The sequence below is a fragment of the Neopsephotus bourkii genome, unplaced genomic scaffold (genome assembly GCF_033783945.1).
Source record: "Neopsephotus bourkii isolate Nb327-2 ecotype Australia unplaced genomic scaffold, CSIRO-AGI_Nbou_v1 NB_756, whole genome shotgun sequence".
Classification (NCBI taxonomy): Eukaryota; Metazoa; Chordata; class Aves; order Psittaciformes; family Psittacidae; genus Neopsephotus; species Neopsephotus bourkii.
Window position 1 is genome coordinate 3,021,478 of NW_026901254.1, and position 23,738 is coordinate 3,045,215.

General features: G+C 35.2%; 1 protein-coding gene across 2 annotated transcripts in view; it reads left to right on the top strand.

Annotated features, from left to right (window-relative positions):
• The window catches only part of CSMD1 (CUB and Sushi multiple domains 1), a 1,128,271-nt gene that overhangs the window by 922,612 nt on the left and 181,921 nt on the right, over positions 1-23,738 (top strand). For both annotated transcript variants that reach the window (XM_061354960.1, XM_061354961.1), the window contains exons 25-28: positions 3,995-4,121; positions 7,531-7,733; positions 16,272-16,463; positions 21,025-21,163. In XM_061354960.1, coding sequence (XP_061210944.1) covers positions 3,995-4,121; positions 7,531-7,733; positions 16,272-16,463; positions 21,025-21,163 — 661 coding nt within the window. The remainder of the gene's footprint in view (positions 1-3,994; positions 4,122-7,530; positions 7,734-16,271; positions 16,464-21,024; positions 21,164-23,738) is intronic.

Here is a 23,738-nt window from a genome sequence, read left to right on the forward strand (position 1 = left end):
CCAGTGTTTCTTTCGAGTCCAGCAATTAGCAATGATTTTTTGTCACTTTCTGAATTCAAGTTTCAGATGAAGTTCTCATGAGGCCTTGGGAAAGTCTTTCTTTCTATGCATCTTCTGATGCTTAGTGTTTGCTGCCTGCCGTGGGCAGACCACCAACTGCTTTCAGAAGTTACCTGTAGGATCCCTGCTTGTTGCCTCTCTCCCATATTGGGTGTTACATTTTCCATTCCAACAGCAATTTCCTGCTGAACACATTCACAGATTTAAAAAGGAGCAAGTTCCCTTCTTTTCAAAAGTTCAGCTTACCCAGAGGGTAAATGCCAGCAAAACATCAGTGAACAGCATTTCTGCTGTCTTAGTAGAACTCGTGATTCAGAATTATATCTCTAAGTTTTCTCTTACTTATTTTACAGGTCAAAACAACTCTTTCCAGTTTTGATTTAAGGACTTCTGTAGGCTCTTTAAACATTCAAGTCCTCAAGCTCATCGGTTAATTGGCTAGCTTCCTTTTCCTCTAAGCTTGCCCTTTTATAGAGAAAACCTATAATTAGTCTTACCTATGCCTATCTCCCCATTTAATTTAAATGAAGTCATTATTCTAAGGTTATTTCCTGTAATAATTTCTTGTGCCTGTGTTCACTACAACATAAGTATTTGAATCACTTCTAAATTACTTGTTGGTTTAAAGTCTGTTAGGTGAATAAATCCAGCTATCTACCTATTTCCTTAGTATGATGATTTGTCATCTAATCTTCTAACCTATATGTGGGATGCTCAAATCTCAACCATACAGTGTTTAAAAAGAAATAAAAAATAATGTGTCTTCCAGTCTGTCCTGGGTGACGATAGGGAATGCAGGATTAAGCGAATCTAAAGAAAAATCCTATGTTTGCTCCTAAAGATCATCTTTTGTAACACTTCTTCAACATATTTTTGACCAGTATGTATGCTTTTAAATGCTGACTTTACTTAGTTTACTGGATCACTACTATGTAACACTCCTTCCACACCCATATCTCTACCTGTATTTCCAGTTTGCTTGATAGCAGTTTACTTTCAAGTGTCTATTTCCACTTATGATTGCTACTCTATTAATTATTTTGATTGTTGTTCTTATTATCATCATCATTATTATTGTTTTTAGATTTTGTACCTTGCCTTACTAAATTCGGTTTCTGTATCTTCTTGCTAACCTTCTGGAATCACTGGTACCCTCTTGAGGATCCCACTTCACCTCTAAGTAAAATCAAGTCTTGCTGTAAATAGAATAGTCAATTTTCTTTTGGTATCCTGAGACAGGTTTCATTTTTGCCTTCTGTCTGTTCAGCCACAAAGCTATCTTTCTGTATATCTTCATCTCTTTACACACCTTTTTATTTGCCGTCCTTTTTTTATCTTTAAAATCAAATTTGGGAATTGTATCAGTTTTGTATAAGCTTCCTCTTCCCCTTTCTCAACTTAAAATTCTTATGAAATACTAATGTATTTCCCCAAGAAGTCAAATATTCATCGTTTTCTCTGAAAATTTTCTAAAGGGGAATCTTTCTAAACAGCCTTTCACAGACTGTTAAGTTAATGAAATTATGTTTTTTTCTACTGTTCCGTGCACAGGAAAACTTGTCATGAAGAACTGTAAAAACTCAGCTAAACATCTGCAGATCATTTCATGCTTTTTTTTTTTCCTGCTTCCAATGTTATTTATATAATCTGTTCTTCAGTTTTATCTTATGCTGTCACATTTTATCTCTTCCTACTTTTTTTTGACAAGCTTTCTTTTCTTCCTTTTTCTTAAGTTGTTATGAACTTCCAGACATGACTTACTTTTTCAGTCATATTTTCTTAATACCCTTCTGTTCGTGGAGACCTATTCTTTTTTGATTGTGTTCTAGATTACCACTTGATATTTGCTGTTCTCTCCAGTGACATCTAAATTCATTGTCTTAACATTCATTTCAGTCTCATTCACAAAAAACTTTCAAGCCCATAAATAAACATATTGCACGTATTCTACACCTAATCATTTTCAGCCATACACTGGTATATTGGTCAACATTAATCTTAATTTTTCTGTGTTCCTCAATGAACATGTTTTATATCCCTTAATGTTCCTTAAGCCTTAATGAAGAAAGCTATTGAATTATTTTAATTCCTTCTCTAGAAGATTATAGAACTTTTTTTAATATGATCAAACTTTATCACTTTATCACTCACTTTATTAGTAGTAGTATATTGATTCTTTATATAGTATATTCTTTGAGGTGATGATTTTACAGTGCATATTGAAAAATTCAGATTTTTTTTTGTTGTTATCACTTTGGAAAGTTTACTTTTGATCTACTCCTAATAATTTTTTATCTTTTTTTTTTAAACATATATGAGCTATGTAATGCATCATCCCAAATTTTAATCACGCATTCTCTTTCTGAAAGTCTTCTGTTAATTAGTTTCAGTTTAAATAATTTTGCCTTAACTAGCTTTCTTGAGTTATTTGGTAAATACAGTAACGTATCAGTCATTTCTTCATCTGTAGTTAGCTATCACAGTGACTGTTGCGTTCTGAACTTGTATAATAAAAATTAACTGAAATATTAGGCAAAGGTCATATTTGAAGAAACTATGTGGTAAACTAGCTTTCTGCTGTTGATCTATAAATAATATGTAGTGTTTTGAGTGATCAAAACAGCACTATTGTAAATTAGTCACTTTGTTTCCTCTTCAGATGTTATCCTTCCTGGTAACAGTTTAGTTGTTAGTAGTAACTTAGTGCCATGTATAAGGGTTATTATTTGTTAAGAGTGTTGCTGATAGATTGTTTGGTCAAAATGCCATGGTTCTTTCATCATCTATGTCTTACATTGTGTTTGCTGTACAGCTGTGCTTGAAGACTTCCCCATGGTAGCATTTTTTAATACTGCTGCTTGTAAGCACTGTAAATGAAGTAGGAATTCAGGTACATCGCTTGACTGAAGAATTATTGATTATAGAATCATAGAGTGGTTTGGTTCAGAAGTGACCTTAAAGGTAATCTAGTTCCAACCTGCCTGCCTTGGGCAGGGACATCTTCCACTAGACCAGGTTACTCAGAACCCCATCCAGTCTGACCTTGAACACTTCCAGGGATGGGGCAGCCACAGCTTCTGGGCAACCTGTTCCACTCTCACAGTAAAGAATTTCTTCCTAATGCCCAATCTAAATCTACTCGCTTATCCTTTTATGTTCAGTGACATCTGACTGTAACACAGTTCCAGTTTCATCAGGGTGCATATTTATACTGGCCAGACAACAGCATGATGCTTTTAGCAAGCAACGTCAGAATCATATGATTCTGGATGCTAAGCACTGCAGTTGATCTCTCCACAAAGTTACAATAGCATTGATAATAAAGGTGTTTTAAGCAACACACTGCATACTTTCAAATCATGGATTTCTGATCTACTGTTTCTGTGGACATATGGTATTTAAATTTTTAAATAATAAAGGACATGACTATGCATTATCAAACATCTTTTTGATATAATTAAATTTGAAATTATATAGAAGAAACCTGAAAGCATTAAATTTGAGGCATTTTGACAGTAGAGCAACATATAAAGCGATTCTAATCCAACACTGTATGTTCTGAATTTGAGCATTTAGTGTATTGCTTAGAAGAGCCATACATCTTGGATGGGATATTTCTGAAGTGTTTCTGCTTTCTAGCTGATGCTAAAATTGTGCTTTTGTAGTTTCAGTTTATATCAGGCTGTTCTTGTTGGTATAATAACATAATCACAAAAGTATGTTTTATTCCTTTGTAACAAGGTAGGAATGAGAATATATGTGCATTTTTAACTGGGGTAGCTGTCTTGGTTTGTATGTATGTGTATTACTTCAGAGAAATCAGGTCATTCTGTTACCTTTTTAGAAGACAGAGAGATTTGGAATGGACAGAAAATGCAAGTGAAGAATATTATGATCTTGTTAAAAATACATGCAATCCTTACTTATTTTGTAGCTGAGTGTGGTGGTCGAATTCATGCTGCTACATCGGGGCGCATTTTGTCCCCTGGTTACCCAGCACCATATGACAACAATCTTCATTGCACTTGGATTATTGAAGCAGATCCAGGAAAGACAATAAGGTACATGCTTAATTTCGTTATTTATTGTTGACTTTAGTATATTATAAATTATAGTCTATACTTTGTATTCTTATGCTCTTCTACACAAGCTACTGGTATTCAGTGGAGGAGGCAAGGCACACTTCTATCAGGTGGCCAGGGTTTGCCTATTCAGGTGTAAAGTCCCAGGTTTTGGGATATGATAACAGCCCTAGGAACCTGCCCAAATCCTTCCATGCACCCTGCCATCCAGACACCAGCTGCCTCAGGGTACATTTCAATATCGCCTCACACAAAAGTTGTCTTCTCTTACACCAGGACAACACCAGATAATATGCTAATAGTGTTAAGCAGTAGTGTTGAACAAGGGTGAACAAGGACCTCAGGAACCTGCATAAATAGAAACATCCATATCAGCCATGGATAGGAAGAAGATGTATTCCCTCATCCTTTCCACAAAATAGCTCCCCCAGCACAGTGAGGCCATCAGTGCCATGGCAAAGCACATAGAAATTTTATATGTTAAAGTGTTCCCAAGATCAGCAAAATAAAGAGATAAGCAGTGCAGACAGCAAACTCCATGACCCACACAGGAGCTTGCCACTTAATAACTGTTATATTTATAGTATGCCTAATACAAAACTGCTGTCATGAGCAATACCCGCATTGCATGCTAAAAAGTATGCTGGTGGGTTGACATTGGTTGGACACCAGACACCAACAAAGCTGCTCTGTCACTGCCCTTCTCAGCAGGACATGGGGGGAGAAAATTAGATGGGGAAAAAAAACATTTGTGGCTCAAGATAAGGGTAGCTTAATAAAGCAAAAGCAAAGGTGGCACACAGAAGCAAAGGAAAACAAATATTTATTCTCTATTTCCCATCAGCAGGCAATGTCCAACCTGGAAAGCAGGGTGTCAGTATGCTTAGCGGTTTCTCCAAAAGACAAATGTAATAATGAATACCGCCCCCCACCCACATGCCCCCAGTTTTCTTTTTGCTTTTATTGCTCAGCAGATATCATATGGCTTTTCATTAGTTTGAGTCAGCTGTTCTGGCTGTATTCACTTCCAAGATCTTGCCAACCCCCAGTCTACTGGTGAGGGGGAATCCTGTGCCCTGATGTTGTGCAAGCACCGCTCAGCTGTAGCCAGAACACTGGTGTGTTGTCAGCATCTTCCTAGCTACCAACACATATTGCAGCACTATGAGGACTGCTATCTCAGCCAGAACCATTACAGCTGTCAACTGTGGTTTCAGAATTCTTCCCTAGAGTCACTGTAATGCCCTTCTTTTATATCTTAGTGTGATATTCAATGTGATAATTAGTTTTAAATCAAATATAATTGTTTAACACTATTTTTTAAATGCATTACCTCAAGCAGCCATAAAGTTCCTGACTCTCTGTCAAGAGTGCTCAGACATCAGGCATCTTGGACCTTGTTGGGTGTCTATTAGGAGCTGTCTTTTGTCATAAATGCTTTGATCTGATGAGGATTTGACAAGCAACAGCAACAGTAGGGAAGATTAAGGGATATAAAGCTTTATATTCAACACTGAAGGATTTTCACTTTCCATTCCTGCTCTCTTCAGTCATACCATTAATGTATTTAACATTTTGAATTATGTAAGTATGAGACTTTTCCCCCATAATTATTTGAATAATGAGTCCAGTAGCATCTGAGAAGACATTGAGAATAATCAAATTTGAGAAAGAATAAGACATTTTAATAAGAGGTGTGGACAGGACTCGATAATGCTTAATAGGTAAAGACTAGAAGATTTCTCCACATAGGGTACTCAGCATAACAGAAAAGGGAAGAAATTAGAAGAATACAGAAAATGAGGGACACAAAACTGGTGATTAATGCGTGAAATAAAGGTACATGTCAAGGTCTGGATGATGGAATCTAGAGCTTTTATTTCTAAAATGGTTTATGGGAAGATGATGGAGGGATTATAGAACTCAGGCAGAAGGAAATAAGTAATACAAGAAGACCTTTTAAAATAGTTTTTCCTCATCAGTTTGGCATAGTGACAAGAAAGACTATCATACTTTGCTGTCGATGTGTAGCTAAATCATTCAAGTGGAAGGAATACCAATATTTAAAGACTCTTTCAGCTCAGTTTTTTGTAGTAACATAAAGATTCAAAAACTTTGAAATGGCAAATTCTATTCAATATTCAAGATGGTCCAACCCTAAGAGGAAGTTGCTGTGAAAGCAAGAATGTAACAGAAGCATTTAACTTCTAATCAAGAAAGATAATCTTAATTTCTGACATTATAAAATAATCTGTTCATACAAATATTCCTGATGTTATGCAACAGAGATTAGTTTTCTATTCCTATAAAGGAGTACAGGATAAAAGTACAAGATAGAATAGGTATTTCTATCTACTGGATAGAAGTATTATGATTTGCAGTAAAAGTGTTACTTAAGAATAGTAGTTATTTATTTATTTTGAGTAAATATTAAGGTGTTTTATTATTAATCTCTTGGGACAATAGTTTTAACTGATTGCTTAAAGGAAAAGTATTACTTTATAAAAATAAAATAGACAAAATTATATAAACAAATGACTGGTTACTCACTGGGAGGGGTTTTTAATTTCTTATTTTTAGTAATCCCATTTCTAAACCAAATAATTAATTCACTCCGTCATAGGTGAATTTAGTATGTCATTTACATTTGAATGACAATCTTCAAATTAATGATTTCCAGTTAATGACAAATGTAATGAAGAAATATCTACACACAACTGTTTGAAACAAAAATATAATTTTCATATTTACCTGTTAGATTTCTTCAGTGTTAAAAATGTAAACAGTCAGAACTTGAAGTCAGTGCATATATTTTAACTAATAACACAGCAGCCCTGAACATCTTTCTAAATCTAATACTTCACCTTGAGATAAATACAGATTATTCTATTCTAATTCTATATTCTATAATTTTTGGCATAAGGCAAAGGTAGGATAATGTATTTTCTGGTTTGTATAGGAAAGAAAATGCCATGATGACAGAATTTCCTGTGCTGTGTATGCTTCTGTCCAGTAGTAACTGCTTTTTTAAAATTGTGGTTCAAGTCAATCACTGGTTTTGGTACACTCCTCCTTCTCTCCAAACTATACAAACCCAGAGGTCTTATTTTTGTTTTAGATATTTAAGGGATAAGTTAATTTACAAAACAAGTACTGTATGACTCACAGTGGTGTTTTCTGTAATTCAAGCATTTATAGAGCAGAATGGCATCTCTCTTCCAAAATAAGCTTATGCAACAGGAAATATGAGTAAAACTGCAGGGCCACCAGCCCTTTTTCAGTCCTAAACAACATCCCAAAACTAACTACAATCTGGGAATGATTGCTTGGAATTTTGTGAAATTGTGTTTGATGAGTAATGTACAGTGCTTTTAATTTCTCTTTGCAGTCTGCATTTTATAGTTTTTGACACTGAGGCCGCTCATGACATCTTGAAGGTGTGGGATGGGCCTATTGATAGCAGCATCCTTCTGAAAGAATGGAGTGGCTCAGCCCTTCCAGAAGATATTCACAGCACTTTCAACTCATTAACATTACAATTTGACAGTGATTTTTTCATCAGCAAATCAGGCTTCTCCATTCAATTTTCAAGTATGTAAATAATTTTTCATCTCAAATATAATATTAATATATGCTATTAATATGTTATATATATTAGCTGTTCCTCATCTTATAATTTAGTCTTAAAAACCTAGATAATTTTAATCATATATTTATGCAAATAGCTACAACAAGGGAGAAGTTTTGTATTTGCTTTGAAGTTTAAGTTTTCTTTTTCCTTATTTTCCACAGCAGCCATATGCCTAGCATTGTCTAATTAGCATTATTTTACAAGTCGAAGTGGATTTGTACATACATACGTTTCCTTCTACAGTGATAATTTTTTATGTGCCTGCCAGTGCTACCTAACAATATATTATTTTGTGTTTATACGTTGTGTTGCTTGGGTTTTTTTTTCTCACAAATTGGTTGCATCATGCGTCATTTTTATGACCTTAACAAATGTTTGTGTACATGATTAAACTGAAAAATGCATTTTACCATACTGTAATAGATTTTAAAATTTGGTATTAAATGGATCTAATTCATCTTCAGGTCTAAAGTGAAAGAATATTGTTATCGATATTGTAGAGGTGATCAATACCATAAAATTAACTATGTGTAGTTTTTCTATGATATGATGAATTGTAAGACAGAGGGTAGGACTGGAGGGAGAATGTATCATTGTATTTTCTTAGTCGTTGAATCCTTACACATCTGTATTTCTGCTCAGCAGCATAGGAAAACTATGAATTAATAAAGCATGTAAGAGTAGGAGTATTGTTTAAAACCTCTGTAAGTGCTGTCATTCAGATGCAAAGGGCACAGATAAGTTTTCTCTCATTATTATTTCATGAGGAAATATACTTTGGGCATTTCCTGGTCTCTGAATAATGTCTTTTACATTTATCCATTTAATTAATTTTGCTGGATTTTTCTGACTGCTGTACCCCCCAAACCAGAGTCTCTTCTACCAGCCCTAAGATACCTCGATAAAAGAACGCAAAAATTAGTCAAAGACAGAATAAAATCAACATTTCTAAAATTTCTGACCAGTATGCTGTTTTTCATGTTGTTGAAAGAAGATAAATTTTACATTTTTGGAAATAAAGGTGTTTTTTATTCTGTTAAGGTTGGTAAACACATTGTATGTTGTATTTTATGGAACTACTTCTAAGTTTATGCAAGGATTTTGAAAGGAGGAAAGTATTTAAACAGATTTGTTATTACATTTTTTGACCTTCAGTGATACTTGTGGTAAGTAGGAGATAATTTAATGCCTTAAGGGTGAAGAATTGATTTTGCCATCTTAGTGGATGCACTCAGTGATCATGCTAGCAGTTGCTGAGTATGTCTTACTATAATTAATTGGAATTAGTGGTGAAGAACTTTGGTGAAAAACTGAATGCTCAAGTAAAGGGAAACTTATATTAAAAGTTTCATTCACCCTGCTTGACAACTGGAATGTTTTATTAATTTTTAATTGTAAGGAGTAAAATATATGATTTAAGGAATATATTAAAGTAAATTTTTAATTGTTTAATCTAAAAATATGAGTTTAGTTTATTTAGTCTCCTTGAGGTAATAGGCAGACCACTATGGCCTTGATCTGTAAAGGATTTAAACTAATCAACCTATGGCTAAGTGAGGATCTCTGCATGCTGTAGCATTCCTTATGTGTTCAACCTGTAGGCCAGTTTATAGCAAAGCTGCACAGGGTGTTGAAAATTCACTACTTTAGTAGTTTGTAATTCTTAAAGTTCATTAAGTAATGAACTGAAGTTGCTTAAACTTTTTCTGGTTATCCCAGAAGTTGTGGATATTTATTACAAATTCTATGAAGGTAACTGATATTACAAATACTATGAAGGTATTTTCAAGTGTTGCATTTATTAATGAGCTCATTTTATTTTAATATTAGTTACAATCCAAGAAGTAAACTTCAGGTGCAGAATTGGACAGGATTAGAAATCTTTCAATATTCTGGACCTCTTACACTTACATACAACTTCTGGTTTGGATTATGCAATTCGGATGAGTGTCAATGAATATCAATTTATGGGCTTGTACAAAGGATATACATCTGAGAATATATGGTCAAATGAACAGTTTAATGACAGCATTAAAGAGCAAACCTGCTGGAGAATTTGTTTCACTGTGCTGTGGCTGTGCTGATTACTTTCTACACTTTGCACTCTAAAATGTCTTTGCTGCATCTGCCTAAAAAAGAGGCATTGTGAAAAGATAGCATGAAGTAGCTCAGAAAATAACACCTATAAAGTACTTACTGTTGATTGTAAATGTAATTAAAGGAATTTTTGATGGAAAAATGTAAGTGGTTGAAGCTTAAAAACAATGTTTAAACGCTATTAAAAGTGCCCTGTCTTGCCCACTCAACTCAGCAAGTAGACATGAGGACACGAACTGACAAGAGTGATTATGTTAATTGTAATCAGTCTACTGCTTTTCATTAAAACTTAATTACCATTTAATCGTGCATAAAAGGACAATAAATGGAGTTCATTGTACAAAACTGACCTTTACTATGGGGGTTAAATACATTCAAGCTGTATATTACAAGCCAGGGATGTGAACCAACTCTTTCTGGTCGTAATACAAAAAGTGAACAGAAGAAGGGCATGGACAAATTTGCTAATTTACCTCTTTGTTCCAAAGAAACAAAGTTATTGGCAGCAAAAACTTCCTGCCTAAGTTAACCATCAAGAAGAAACTTTGTAACCTAGCTTAGTTCTGTCTTACATGTCTAAGGGAAGTGGGATATAAATTTCCATCTGAAATGGCCTTTTTCTTTTTTTCAGCTGTAGGTCTAGATCTACTAACATACACTATATTTCAAACTCCTGAACATCTCAGGGCAGGTGAAATGAATCCTACTTGTCTTTTCACAGGTGTTAAGTTCCCTTTGAAATGCCATGAGGTATCCTAGCTAGTCTAAGTCTGCCACTCCAGGTTATACATCTGTAAGTCCCTGGTCATACCTTCCATGTCTGTGCAGATACCTTGGATATTGTAAGACATCTTGAATGAGACTAGCCATGTATTTTGAAGTAGATCAGTCTTGCCGAGAATGTTAATCTTCAGCTAGTCTAAACTTCTGAAAGTGCTTTCATTCTGTGCTAGTCTATGGTCCATTGCTTTTATTGACCTAAAGTTTATTTTATTGAGAGCTTATTTATATCTAGCCATATAAATTGTTTTCTCGATATTTAACAAAACCAATGGAAGTGGCAAATGATAGGAACAGAATGGGCAGTTGATAGTCATATTATCATTCTTACAGAATCAGCCTTGTTTTAACAATACCTAAGAGTAATTCTACTCTTAAAGTCTAACCTTTTTCCTTGAACTAAATTCTCAGCTATTGTAACTTGAGAACTGTACCCATGTTTTATTTTTTGACTAAATAATGCATTCATAGTTTCTCAGCTGGCTTCATAGATTTTGCTCCTCAAGGCTATAAATACATCAAAGGATTATTTGCACTCTTTTTATAATAGAAAAAACATTTTTGGAAATGTCTGCCTTTTCCAGAGTCAGACCCTTCTGTGATCATTTTCTATGCCTACCTCTTGTTCTATGGCATTGTTCATTTCTCTTAGTCATAGTATTTGGTTAGAATACACGTTAATTAACAATATGTCTGTGTCTGCTTTCATGTGAACAGAAAGGTAACATCACAAATAGTAAAATGTTAATAAATAAAAAGATTTTTTTTCTCAATTTCTTTTTAATATTTCTGTCTTACTAGAAGTACACACATTCATTTTATTAAAAGCGAAGATATGAAATAAAGGCATTCTCATAGTTGGTTTAATCCAGTTCTGCTGTTGCTTGCTGTCCCAATATTTTTAAAATTTGCTTTTGAATTAAATGCAGATATAAGCAATGACAAGTAAAGTTACCTGGCTATATCTTAACAACACAAGTCATCAATTATGATAATAGAAATTAAAAACTTATAGGGAGCAGTTAATTAGAGCAATCATTTGGAAACTGTTGTCTGATGTGACACATCTATTGATATCTTACTTTGTTTGACAAGAGCTTAAGCATCAGCAGTTCTGATAGTTACCGATAACATTGGGCTTAATTCTGTTTGAGCAATGATGCCTGCTTCTGTCTGGTTTTGTAATTCCATTTGATCATTTTTTTGTCTGCATTGATTCCAACAGTAACTGCCACCTGTCTAGAGCTGTTGAGTAGTATTTTGTAAATTGTTCTTTTATTGCTGAGATATCTTTTACTTACTTGCTTAATGGCTGGCGCTAGTTCATTTAGGTAGTAGGAGCATTTCCATGAGAGAATCTTCATTGCTAGGATTTGTCATGCAGTTATTCCAGTTTGATTCACAATTAAATTATCAAGAAAAAGAGGTTAGCACAAAAATATATTTTAAGTGAAATGTACACATGCATAATCATATATTTGCTTTGCTAACTAAATTTTGAGTTCAAAGAAAATGGACTTCCCTTGTTAAAATAAACAAAAGGACACAAGTCACAGGATTTATGATTCCATTTTAAAGTCTATAACCTAATCATTTCACAATTCAGTCTCTTCTTTTGCTTTCTGTGATGCTATAGCTGTTGCATTGGATGTTCACAATAATAATTTCATAAAAATGTCTTAGCATTGCTGTCCATCGTCTAATTAATGGCCTGGGCAAATCATCCTCAGCCTCGTAGAGGGTAAGCCCTTCTTCATTTGGTTACCATGGAACTAAGCACAAATGAAGCTTGTAGATTACTTTGATGGTTATCTCTAAACTTAACAGCTTTTGTACTTCAGACTTAAAGAAAGGGTTTGCATTTGCATTTGAGTTTCTTTTTTCTTTACATTCTTGGACAATACATTTAAATACATGGTTGATGCTAATGTACTTTGATATGCCAAAATCCTTCTCAGACCTATTGTGCAAAGATAATGTACTAAACAGGGAAAGCTTGTGCACTGTCTGCAATTTACAAGCTTAGCTCCAGAAAAGTCTTTATTATTTTTATAACCACTACAAAAAACTAGTGTTGCAACACAATACTATAGTAAATGGCATAGATGATTGTTCACCACATATATATGAGAAAATATGTTGATAAAGGTGATGGTTTGGCTGTGTTTTGGTTTTTTTGCTTTTTTTTTTTTTTTTTTTTTTTTTTGGTGAGCTACAGTACATTACAGGCTGAATAAACAATTAAAAGAAGGTTCTTTCAGGTGAAGTATAGATCAGGCACAAATCTAGCATATTCCTCACAAGGCTACTGACACACAAAAATACAGGTTTTTGTATTCTCAGAAACAGCCTTATATTGATTTTCATTGAAGTTTTAAATCAATTTTGAAAATTTATTTCAAGAGCCAAATCAAAACTAAGTCTAAAATGGGATTCTGGAAGATTATTAAATTTAAAACAGAGTCTTAACACAGTGACTGCCAACTTACAGAGGTCTGAAATTCCCTAGCAATTTGTGGTTTTGCCAGATGCCGTTTCTTCTGGCACCTACACCTGTTTCCATCTTTTTCATACACAGAAGCCTGTTCCTCTCTTAGCAGAGGAGACAGTAAGAGATGGGAAACTTTTACAGAGTGTTACTCTGTAACAGACTGACTCTCATGTAGCTTACTGCTTTGAACATAAGTGTAAGAACTGAGAAGCAGCAATTTAATTATTTTCCAGCTTAATGGCATTCAGATCCTCTCTCCTGGCCATGCCATTTTAGGCACCTATTTTTCTCTGTAATTTCTAAGAAGTCTGACTATGAAATCTGATTTGATTTAGCATCCATGAATCTAAAATGTAGTTATTAGTTTCCCTGCTTAGTAGAATATGTGTTGTGATTGTGTTCAGCTTCAAGTTTCTGGATTCATCGGGGTTTTTTTTTTTTTTTAAATTGTATATGGCAGTGTTACATCAGAGCACGAACGTGGCCTCTCATAAGTGTGTAATCTAGATATTTATTGCATGTCTCCATATTAGTCTAGGGGCTGAGAAGAAATGAGCCTGTTATAAAGGACCGAAGAACTGGTTATTTTTAATGTCTTGTTTACTTATGAATGCATATAACCTCTATACCTTTTAGATACTTGCACAGTACCAAATGAAGCAGTAGTAGATGTGTAATTTTCATGCAGTTACAGAACCTCTTGGGAATCTTGAGAAGTAAAACAACTTGGAAAGGAGACAAGTTGAAAAGTTGACTGTCTAAATGTTCACTTTGCTAGATGACACATCAGTTCTTAAATGGCTGATGTTTTATTTAATTAGGATCAAATGTATTTGGCATGATAAATAGGTTTGTTGGTTTCCAATACATAACTTCTGAGGCTGCAAGAGCAAATGCATGAAGATATTTTGATGCTTACTAAACGTCTTTGATTGTTTATAAAATTTAGAACTTTCTTATAAGAAATGGAGATTAACCTTGAAATGAATATTAAAAGGCATCAGTCGTTCATAATAGGCGCATGCTTGACACAGTCAAACTTGAAAAGATGTTATTTGCTGAGGTATTATATTGCATGACCTTTTAAGGAGAAAATGTAGATATTCAGAGATTTTATGGAGAAAAAGATACTGATTAATGGCAGAGATGGGTTGATGTTTATTTACTTGAAAGAATTACAATTCCGTAACAAATATGCACTCTAGTGATCCATTCTTTAGAGCTGTTATTGTCTGTCAAATGAGAAACACTTCTCTGATGTCATGACCATGTTTTCCATCCCCTGTGGCCAAGTATACATTTAGTAAACTGCACTAATATGGGATGTCATGTAAATTGTTAGAGTGGTGCCTGGGGAATGTTTACACAGTACTCATCGGTAATGACAGCAATACTTTAACTCTGGGATTGATGCTTATAAATTCTGGTGGAAAAAAAAGTCCACCACTTCTAAAAAACCTGCCATATCTTTGACTTCATTTAGATACAGGAATCATCCCAAGTTATGAGACACTCTTTTGGAATGGAAACATCATAAAAAAATATGAATAATGACATGTTAAAGTGCCTTTGTAGTGTGTTAATTATCAGAACCCATAAATTGATATCTATTGATCTTATACAGTACCTGTGATTTGTCTAAGTGACCCCCTATTTGCTAGAACATAGAGAAAACCATTGTACCAATATAAAATGTTTGTTTCTCATTTTGCTCATTCTTTTTTCAAACTGTCTCCTGAAAACTTGCAACACAGAAAAAAAACCAAAAAACCTTCCAGTTGTACAAATTGATAATTGTTTCAGTTTTCAAATGTTTAGTTATTCTTGCTGTTTCTTATAGTGGTATACTCTTCTGGTGTGGATGGAAGGAGTAGATGCAGTTGTTGATACAAAAAAAGGGTTGCCTGCACATTATGGGCATAGAGGTTGCATAGTGGTGATGTTATCCTACATAGTTTCATAAGTCTGTCTTATGAAAGCCTTTAGGTTGTCCTATTTGAAATGAGCTAGCAAAATCATTCTCATAATATAGTAATGTTTCCTGGGATTGAAACAGAAAAAAATGAAAAAAAAAACAAAAACAAACAAACAAAAAAAAAACAACCAAAAAGAAACCTCATCCCAAAAAAGAAAGGAGGGAGGACAGTCTGTCACTAACACACATCATTTATAGGAGGTATGGAAGAGTCTGTGCCTCTCTGTTTAAAACAACAGAAAGTGATGATCAAGCATAAAGAAATATTACTTTATGTTCTTGGTCTTTTTTGGCCTGTAATTTATAACACTATCCTGAAACCCAAGCACTTGAAGTGCTGCATACTGTTCTGAATACATTCTCTCCTTGCAAAGACTGCAGTGTTTATTGCAACTCAGCATGTTGAATACCTAAAGCCAGTGTAAAAGACCTGACATCTTCCACAAATCCATAATGGATGTATATTTGCTTTAAATCATACCGTACTGATTGTTCTGCTCAGTTTAACATAGCTTTTATAATTAATTTTTTTTTAATTAATTTATTTTTTTACAAAGTAAAATCCTTATCCAAACTCAGGAGACTAAACATAGGCAAGATATTTTGCTTGGATTCATTTTGAATGAATCCTAAGAAAGTTGTTGCTTGCACCTGATACAGGAACTTCAGGGCTACATAAAACTGCTATTTGATTCAGCCACTTGGTAAACATAGCATTTTCATGCTGCAGGATACTAAGACTATAAACCAATGTTATTAATATTATGCTACTTAGTCTATTGTGCAAAAAAGCATCAAAGTGCATGAAGAAATTTGTGTTGATAACCAGAACATTAAAGTGAGAAAAGGAGCTACTAGCTCTTTTGATGCATTAACTGGACAAAAAAAAAAAAAAAAAAAAAAAGAAAGAAAAAGAAAAGCTTGTGCATGTTTCAGGCCATATTTTATACAAAGGAATCTGGCAGGAATCCAACATGATCACAGTGTATCTCAGTGGGCAGATTCTTGTAAAAATGAAACAAAGTACCTTCCTGTATTAACTTATGAGTAAATAATATTGCCTCTGGTTGGAATGCTCATGTAAAAATATTGTGCATTTAATTATGTATGTTTAATATCTACCCCTTAAAGATTTATTTCATCATCCGTTTACAGCTTCTATTGCAGCAACCTGTAACGATCCTGGGACACCACAGAATGGTACTAGATATGGAGACAGCAGAGAGCCTGGAGACACTACCACCTTTCAATGTGACCCTGGTTATCAACTTCAAGGACAGGCTAAAATTACATGTGTGCAACTGAATAACCGATTCTTTTGGCAACCTGATCCTCCTACGTGCATAGGTAATCAGATGAAATGTCAGTCTCTTTTAAAGATTAATACAGATCAGATTCCTTATTCAACTAGTGTGCATATATGTGACGCTCATACCAGAGTGATGCTCTTTTCAGAACCGAGTTATTTCATACTTACAGTTGCTGACAGCCTCATTCTCAAGCTTAACACTGGTTTTGGATGTCATTTTCTTACTGTGTTCTATTGTTTAAACTTCATACAAAGTTAAAATTAACAAAGTCTAAGAGAAATTATTAAATGGAAGCAGTAATTTGGATAAAAAGATTTCTCACTGAAATGGTCTTGTTAGCTTGGTCTTCTGTGTAATAATTTAGTTACATAAACTGCAGTTTAGCATTTATTCTGAAAATTGTCTGAATTCTTTTATATGCTTTATACATAAATATCCTGTGCTATCCCTAGAAAGCTAAAGTTATCTCTTTTTGAAGCCAGATGCTTGTTTTGAAAGGTAGATGCAGAGAAGGGGGTCCAATGGCAATGCTGTTTAAAGAAATGAGATATATTTCCATAACAGCAGGAGAGGGTGGGAGCAGTTCTTTCTTTGAAACAAGTTTTGATTCTTGGTTCTATGGTCCTATATGTCATAAAGGTTTCTTTGAGATCAGTAGGCTAATGATTACAGGCTTAGAAATCTTGCTGAAATGTATTTTAAGGTCATGAATGTAGCTCTTCTAACAATAGTTAATCAACATCTGTAAAAATTTATCTGCTAGGTATAGTAATTTTTTAAATATTTATGATTATTTTTTGCCTACTGATTTATAATTAAAAGAAGACTTATTTTCGTGATCCTAAAAACCAGATGCAATATGTTTTAATAGCACTGGAATAAACATAATGCTGTTTCTTTCTACAAGCCATTATAGAGAGACTCTTTCCAAAACAGCAAATCCCCAAACAACTGCAGTCTCTGTTTCTCTGAAGTGTTTATAGATACCTCAAAATACTAGGGAGTATTCAGGGTAACGCAGGTTAGCGTCTCTAACTCCATATCATTTAGCAGAATTAGAACAGTATATAATCTGAACATTGTCTTCTGGATACCTTGTGTGCAATGTCTAAATATCAGTGTGGATTTGTTTTCTAAACATGCTCAGATTATTCAAAAATTTAAAAAAATTACGTAAAATAAAAAATAAATGTGGTGTCTGATGGTCTAGAAGATTCATACTATTTTTGTAAATAACAATAATAATCACTCAATACTTCTTTATAGTGTAAAAAGAAAGCAAAAAAAAAAAAACCAAAAAACAAAAGACAACAACAACAACAAAAAAAAAAACAAACAACAAAGAAACCCCCAAACAACACAAACAGGAAACTAAATACAAAAGGAAGAAGGAAATAAAGATGGAGAGAAAGGAAAAGTACAGGTTTTTGGGGCAGAAAGCATATTCATATTGTTATTCTTCCACATACTCAAGGAGACTTTGAAAGGGAAAGCAGATTAAAGAAGTGCTGTACACATGACAATATTAGAAGCCGTAAGAGTTCTGTAAAGCCATTATGTGTCTTCTAGAATTTTTCATAAAGTCCTTATTTCAGTTTCACAGAATCACAGAATCCCAAGGATTGGAAGGGACCTCAAAAGATTATCTAGTCCAGCCCCCCTGCAAGAGCAGGGTAACCTAGAGTACATCACACAGGAACTTGTCCAGGTGGGCCTTGGATATCTCCAACGTAGGAGACTCCACAACCCCCCTGGCCAACCTGTTCCAGTGCTCTGTCACTCTCACTGTAAAGAAGTTTTTCCTAATGTTCACATGGAACCTCCTATGCTCCAGTTTACACCCATTGCCCCTTGTCCTATCACTGGACATCACTGAAAAAAACCTAGCTCCATCATCCCAACATTCACCCTTTATATATTTGTAAACATTGATGAGGTCACCCCTCAGTCTCCTCCGAGCTAAAGAGACCCAGCTCCCTCAGCCTCTCCTCATAAGGCAGATGTTCCACTCCCTTAATCATCTTTGTGGCTCTGCGCTGGACTCTTTCAAGCAATTCCCTGTCCTTCTTGAATTGAGGGGCCCAGAACTGGGCACAATATTCCAGATGCGGCCTCAACAAGGCAGAATAGAAGGGGAGGAGAACCTCTCTTGACCTACTAACCACACCCTTTCTGATACACCCTAGGATGCCATTGGCCTTCTTGGCCACAAGGACACCTTGCTAGCTCATGGTCATCCTCCTATCCACCAGGACCCCCAGGTCCCTTTCCCCTTCACTACTTTCCAGCAGGTCAACCCCCAACCTGTACTGGTACATGGGGTTGTTCTTCCCCAGATGCAAGACTCTACACTTGCCCTTGTTGAATTTCATCAAGTTTCTCCCCACCCAACTCTCCAGCCTGTCCAGGTCTCACTGAATGGCAACACAGCTTTCTGGTGTGTCAGCAACTCCTCCCAGTTTAGTATCATCAGCAAACTTGCTGACGGTACACTCAGTTCCCTCATCCAGGTCGTTGATGAAAATATTAAACAGCAGTGGTCTCAGCACCGACCCCTGAGGTACTCCACTAGTCACAGATCTCCAGCTAGATTCTGCCCCATTGACCACAACTCTCTGCCTTCTTCCTTTCAACAAGCTCTTGATCCACCTCACTAACTGATCATCAAGCCCACACTTAGCTTATCTATGAAGGTGCTGTGGGAGACAGTATCAAATGCCTTACTGAAATCAAGAAAAAACACATCTACTGCTGTACCATCATCCCTCCACCTAGTCACTTCCTCATAGAAGGCTTATAAGGTTGGTCAAAATGACTTCCCCCTCATAAAACCATGTTGGCTGTTCTTAATGATCCCCTCATCCTTGATATGTCTAGAGATGGTGTCAAGAATAAGTTGTTCCATCACCTTTCCAGGGATGGAGGTAAGGCTGACCTGTCTATAATTACTCCTTCTTGCTTTTGTTATAGACTGGTGTGACATTTGCCATCCTCCAATCCTCAGGCACCTCTCCTGTTTCCCATGACTTACCAAAGATGATGGAGAGCGGCCGAGCAATGACCTTCGCCAGCTCCCTCAGCACCCATGGGTGTATTCCATCCAGACTCATCAATTTATAGATGTCCAGATAGCTTAACTGATCCCTAACCCAATCCTCATCTACCAAAGCATATTCCTCCTTTATGGGGCTACAGGAATCTTGGGCCCCCGGGGAGAGTCTGCAGGAGTAAAGACAGAGGCAAAGAAGGCATTCAGCACCTTTGCCTTCTTTAAATCCTCTGTCTCCAGAGCACCCACCTCTTTCAACACTGGGCCTATATTGCCTCTTGTGTTAGTTTTATCCGCTATGTATTTGAAAAAGCCCTTTCTATTGTCCTTAACCCAACTTGCAAGATTAAGTTCCAAGGAGGCCTTAGCTGTCCTAATTGCCTTCCTACATCCTCTAACAACTGTCCTATATGTTTTACAGACTTATACATTAAAAAATATTTACATTTAATAACTTTGCTACTCAGTACTCTAAAAGGTTGTGTGACTTCCATTCCTGATTGTTTAGTGTTTTCTGCTCTATTTGTACTTCATACTTTTCATCATGGTTATAACAGACTCAGTCATCAGCACACATACACACACGTTATTTCAGAAACGTGAAACATTACTGGAACCAGTATTTGTGAAGCCAGAAAAGAAATAAAAATGAAAGAAAAAGAGAGATCAAAAATAATTACTAAAATACCAAAAATGAAGACACAAAATCCTCAAATACATAAATACACTAATTTTTAAAACAAATAAATAAGTAATGGAGAAGAAAATACTTTTTAGTTTTTTTTCAGAAGTGCCATGAGGGGAATGCCTTTATCAATGTCTTCATTTTGGTTAGGAGCATTGTTTCCAAGCAAATTTTCTTGTTCTCACTTCAGCTTATGATTTCGAATATTCTTGGAGCATTTGAATGAAACTAAACTGGAAAATATGTTCTATGAGTGCATTTGATACACTGAAACAACTAGTGAGCATTCAGTCCTTTGGACCAGGCTAGAAATGGCTGTTATTACCATTTTGACTACAAATGTATTCCTGTCGGTCTGTGTGACTCTGTAGTATAAATGCAGCCTGTGTTTACTACTGTACTTTCTAGTTAAACTTCTATGTGATTATCATCTTTGGAAGTTGGATTCCTTATCTGTTTCAAAGTGATGTTTAATTTATTGTAATTAAATGAATGTATTGGATTTTTTATTTGGGTACTTGATTACTGAGTGAATCAAACTGTTTTGTGTTACATCTACAGTCAGAAAAACCCTGCATTAAGTAATGGCAAGAATATGCAGGATCTTAGAGTCATTTCCAACCCTAACTATTCTACGATTCTGTGACTTCCTATTTAACTACATATTTTTATTTCTTTAGAAAGAGGTTTTTTTAGGCTTCTTTTGGATATGCACAGAGCTGACTTTTTGCAAGGAAAATACAAAAATGTTTGTTAGCTGGAAATTAGTAAAAACAGAAGTCAATTTACTTCTGTTTAATAGCTCATATGTGCTTGTGAATTTAACATGTGACCATATTTCTTTTTCTTTTTACATTGTGACAGCTGCATGTGGAGGAAACCTGACAGGCCCAGCAGGAGTTATTTTATCCCCTAACTATCCACAGCCTTATCCTCCTGGGAAAGAATGTGACTGGAGAATAAAAGTAAACCCTGACTTTGTCATTGCCTTGATATTCAAAAGGTAAAATTTCTAGATGAATGCCTCTGTTTAAAAAGATTTTAAATGTCATGTCTAAAAATGGCATCATTTATCACTTCTTAAAGCTTCTAATTATATTCTCTGGCTAAGTCCTGGAATGTACATGAGTTGTGTGCTGTATCATTGCTTAAAAATAACATAAAAGAAAACTATGTAGTTATATGGCAGTTTTGATATCAAATACCTTCCTGAGCAACAAAAAATTCTATGACTTGTGAAATATCTTTGAAAAACTGTCAGCTTTAGAAATGCTTGATTTACATTGTTGTACCTTATAGTAGAGACTTGAACCGTAGTGCAGACTCTGTCTGTAACTCAGTTCTTAAAGTTTTTTACAAATACAGAGTAAAAATACTTTGTTTGGAATGCATAGGTAAGGGGAAAAAAAATTGGCCTATTTAAGAGGTGGAAGACATCTAGATAATGTTTTCATAATAATAATTAAAATTAAATTACTCAGTGTGTTCCATCATCAAACTACATTTCTTGGAAACAGTTTTTACATATATTTAAGGTCAGGGATACAGTTGTATCCTTGTGTTCAGTTTATCATTTCTATTTGAATCAGGCCTAAATAATCATCTTGCTTGTTGTATCTATGGATGAAATGAAAATTTTTATCTTTCTTAGGTTCTCTGTCCTAAGTGTGATTTTCCAGCTAATAGCAACATTGCTGTTGACTTCAGTGGGATGCTGATACAATTCTGATTCTTTTAGGAAGAGATGATGTCATGTTCAGAATTTTGTTGTGTAATATTTCTACAAAAAAAAAAAATAAAAAAATCACAAGCAAAAACCAACAAAAAAAAAGTTTGAAAATTCAACAGTTTCTTTTGTTGAGTGATTATGTTTTCTAGTAAAATACCAATACACAAAAAATTAAAACATCGAAGCCTAAGGTACTTGGAATTATATAAACAGGAATGTGATAATTCTGTTCTTCAGGTGTGCGATCAAATAGTGTTAAGATATGAGAATAGTTTACTATTCATTACACTCTTGAAGATATCACATTATAGGTATAGTAGGCGCATATTTCTGTGGACTGCCCACATAGTCGGCTCAAAGGCTCCATTTCAATTTAGAAAAAAAAGAAATTTATAGTTACTCAGAATTCAGGTTGGTTTGTGAATTCTATTTTAAGGAATACAAATATGAGCACTGTAATGGAGTTTGCAGCTTATGCTATACTTCCAGTCATGTTATAGATAATTGCAGTCCAGTAATACACACTGGACTGCCAAATTTTTTCCTAGATTTGATTTTCTGTGCTAGAAGTTTTTAAATTCTCCAGAAAGATATCTTCCTTAGAAATCTGAAAGAAATGATTATGCTATAGCTTCCCAGGTTTCTGGCACTACCTTTTACAACTGTATGATGTTGGAGAATATTCTTGCAAACCCATCCATCTTCTGACTGGTGGAGATATAGGGCCTTTTAAGATGTAGATTATGGGGTTGTTGATCTCGTAAATACTTGTAGAAAACTGGAACAACAAAAATAATGGGGAATTGGAATGCAAGTTAAGAAGGCTGGGAAAACCAAAACTGTTACCTCTATTCTTATGAGTATAAAACAGCAAAATGGAAAACTTTTTTTAATAGATGTAGTATTTTTAGTATAAATGTACATGAGAGTTACATGGATTTGTATTTAATGAAAAAGTGTGCAAATTCATGCTGGCAACTTTGTAATAGAAAAATGAGATTGCTTTACAAATTTATTAATGTATTGTCACAAACCTCTTCTGATTTACATGAAGTGTCAGTGTTTGACCACCCTCTCAGTAAAGAAATGCTTCCTAATCTCCAGTCTAAACCTCCCTTGTTTCATCTTTGAAACATTCCCATGTATCCTACCACAAGGTACCAGTAAGAGGAGCTCAGGACCTCCCTCTCCACTCCCCCTCCTCAGGAAGCTGTAATGATGCTGTGTTTAATGCACTTCAGGATGCAGTTTGTCTTCCTGGCTGCTAGGGCTCACTGCTGACTTGTCTTGGGCCTGCTCTTGACCAGTACCTTATATCCCTTTCTGTAGATCTGCTCTCCAGCCTCTCCTCTCCCAGTTTCTACTTCTGCCCGGGATTACACTGTATCAGGCACAAAATCTGCCATTTAGACTTAAATTTCATCCCATCTAGGTCCCGCTGCAGGGCATCTTTCCATCAATAGTCAACCGCACTTCCCAGTTTGGTATTATCAAGAAACATGGTAATGGTGCCTTCAACTTCTGCATCCTGAGTGTGAATAAATACATTGAACAGAACTGGCCCTGGAACTGAACCCCAAGGAACACGGCTGGTAACCAGTCACCAGGTAGATGGAGCCACATTCACTACAACCCTTTGAGGTTTGCGCTTCAGCCAGTTCTTCACCCACTGCACTTTGAACCTGCTCATGTCATAGTCAGACAGCTTATCCAGAAGTATGTAGTGAGGGATGGTATCAAAAGCCTTACTAAAATCCAGGAAAACTGCATTCACCACCTTCCCTTCATCCACTAGGTGGGTGACCTTATTGTAGAAGGATATCAAATTAGTTAAACAAGATTTTCCCTT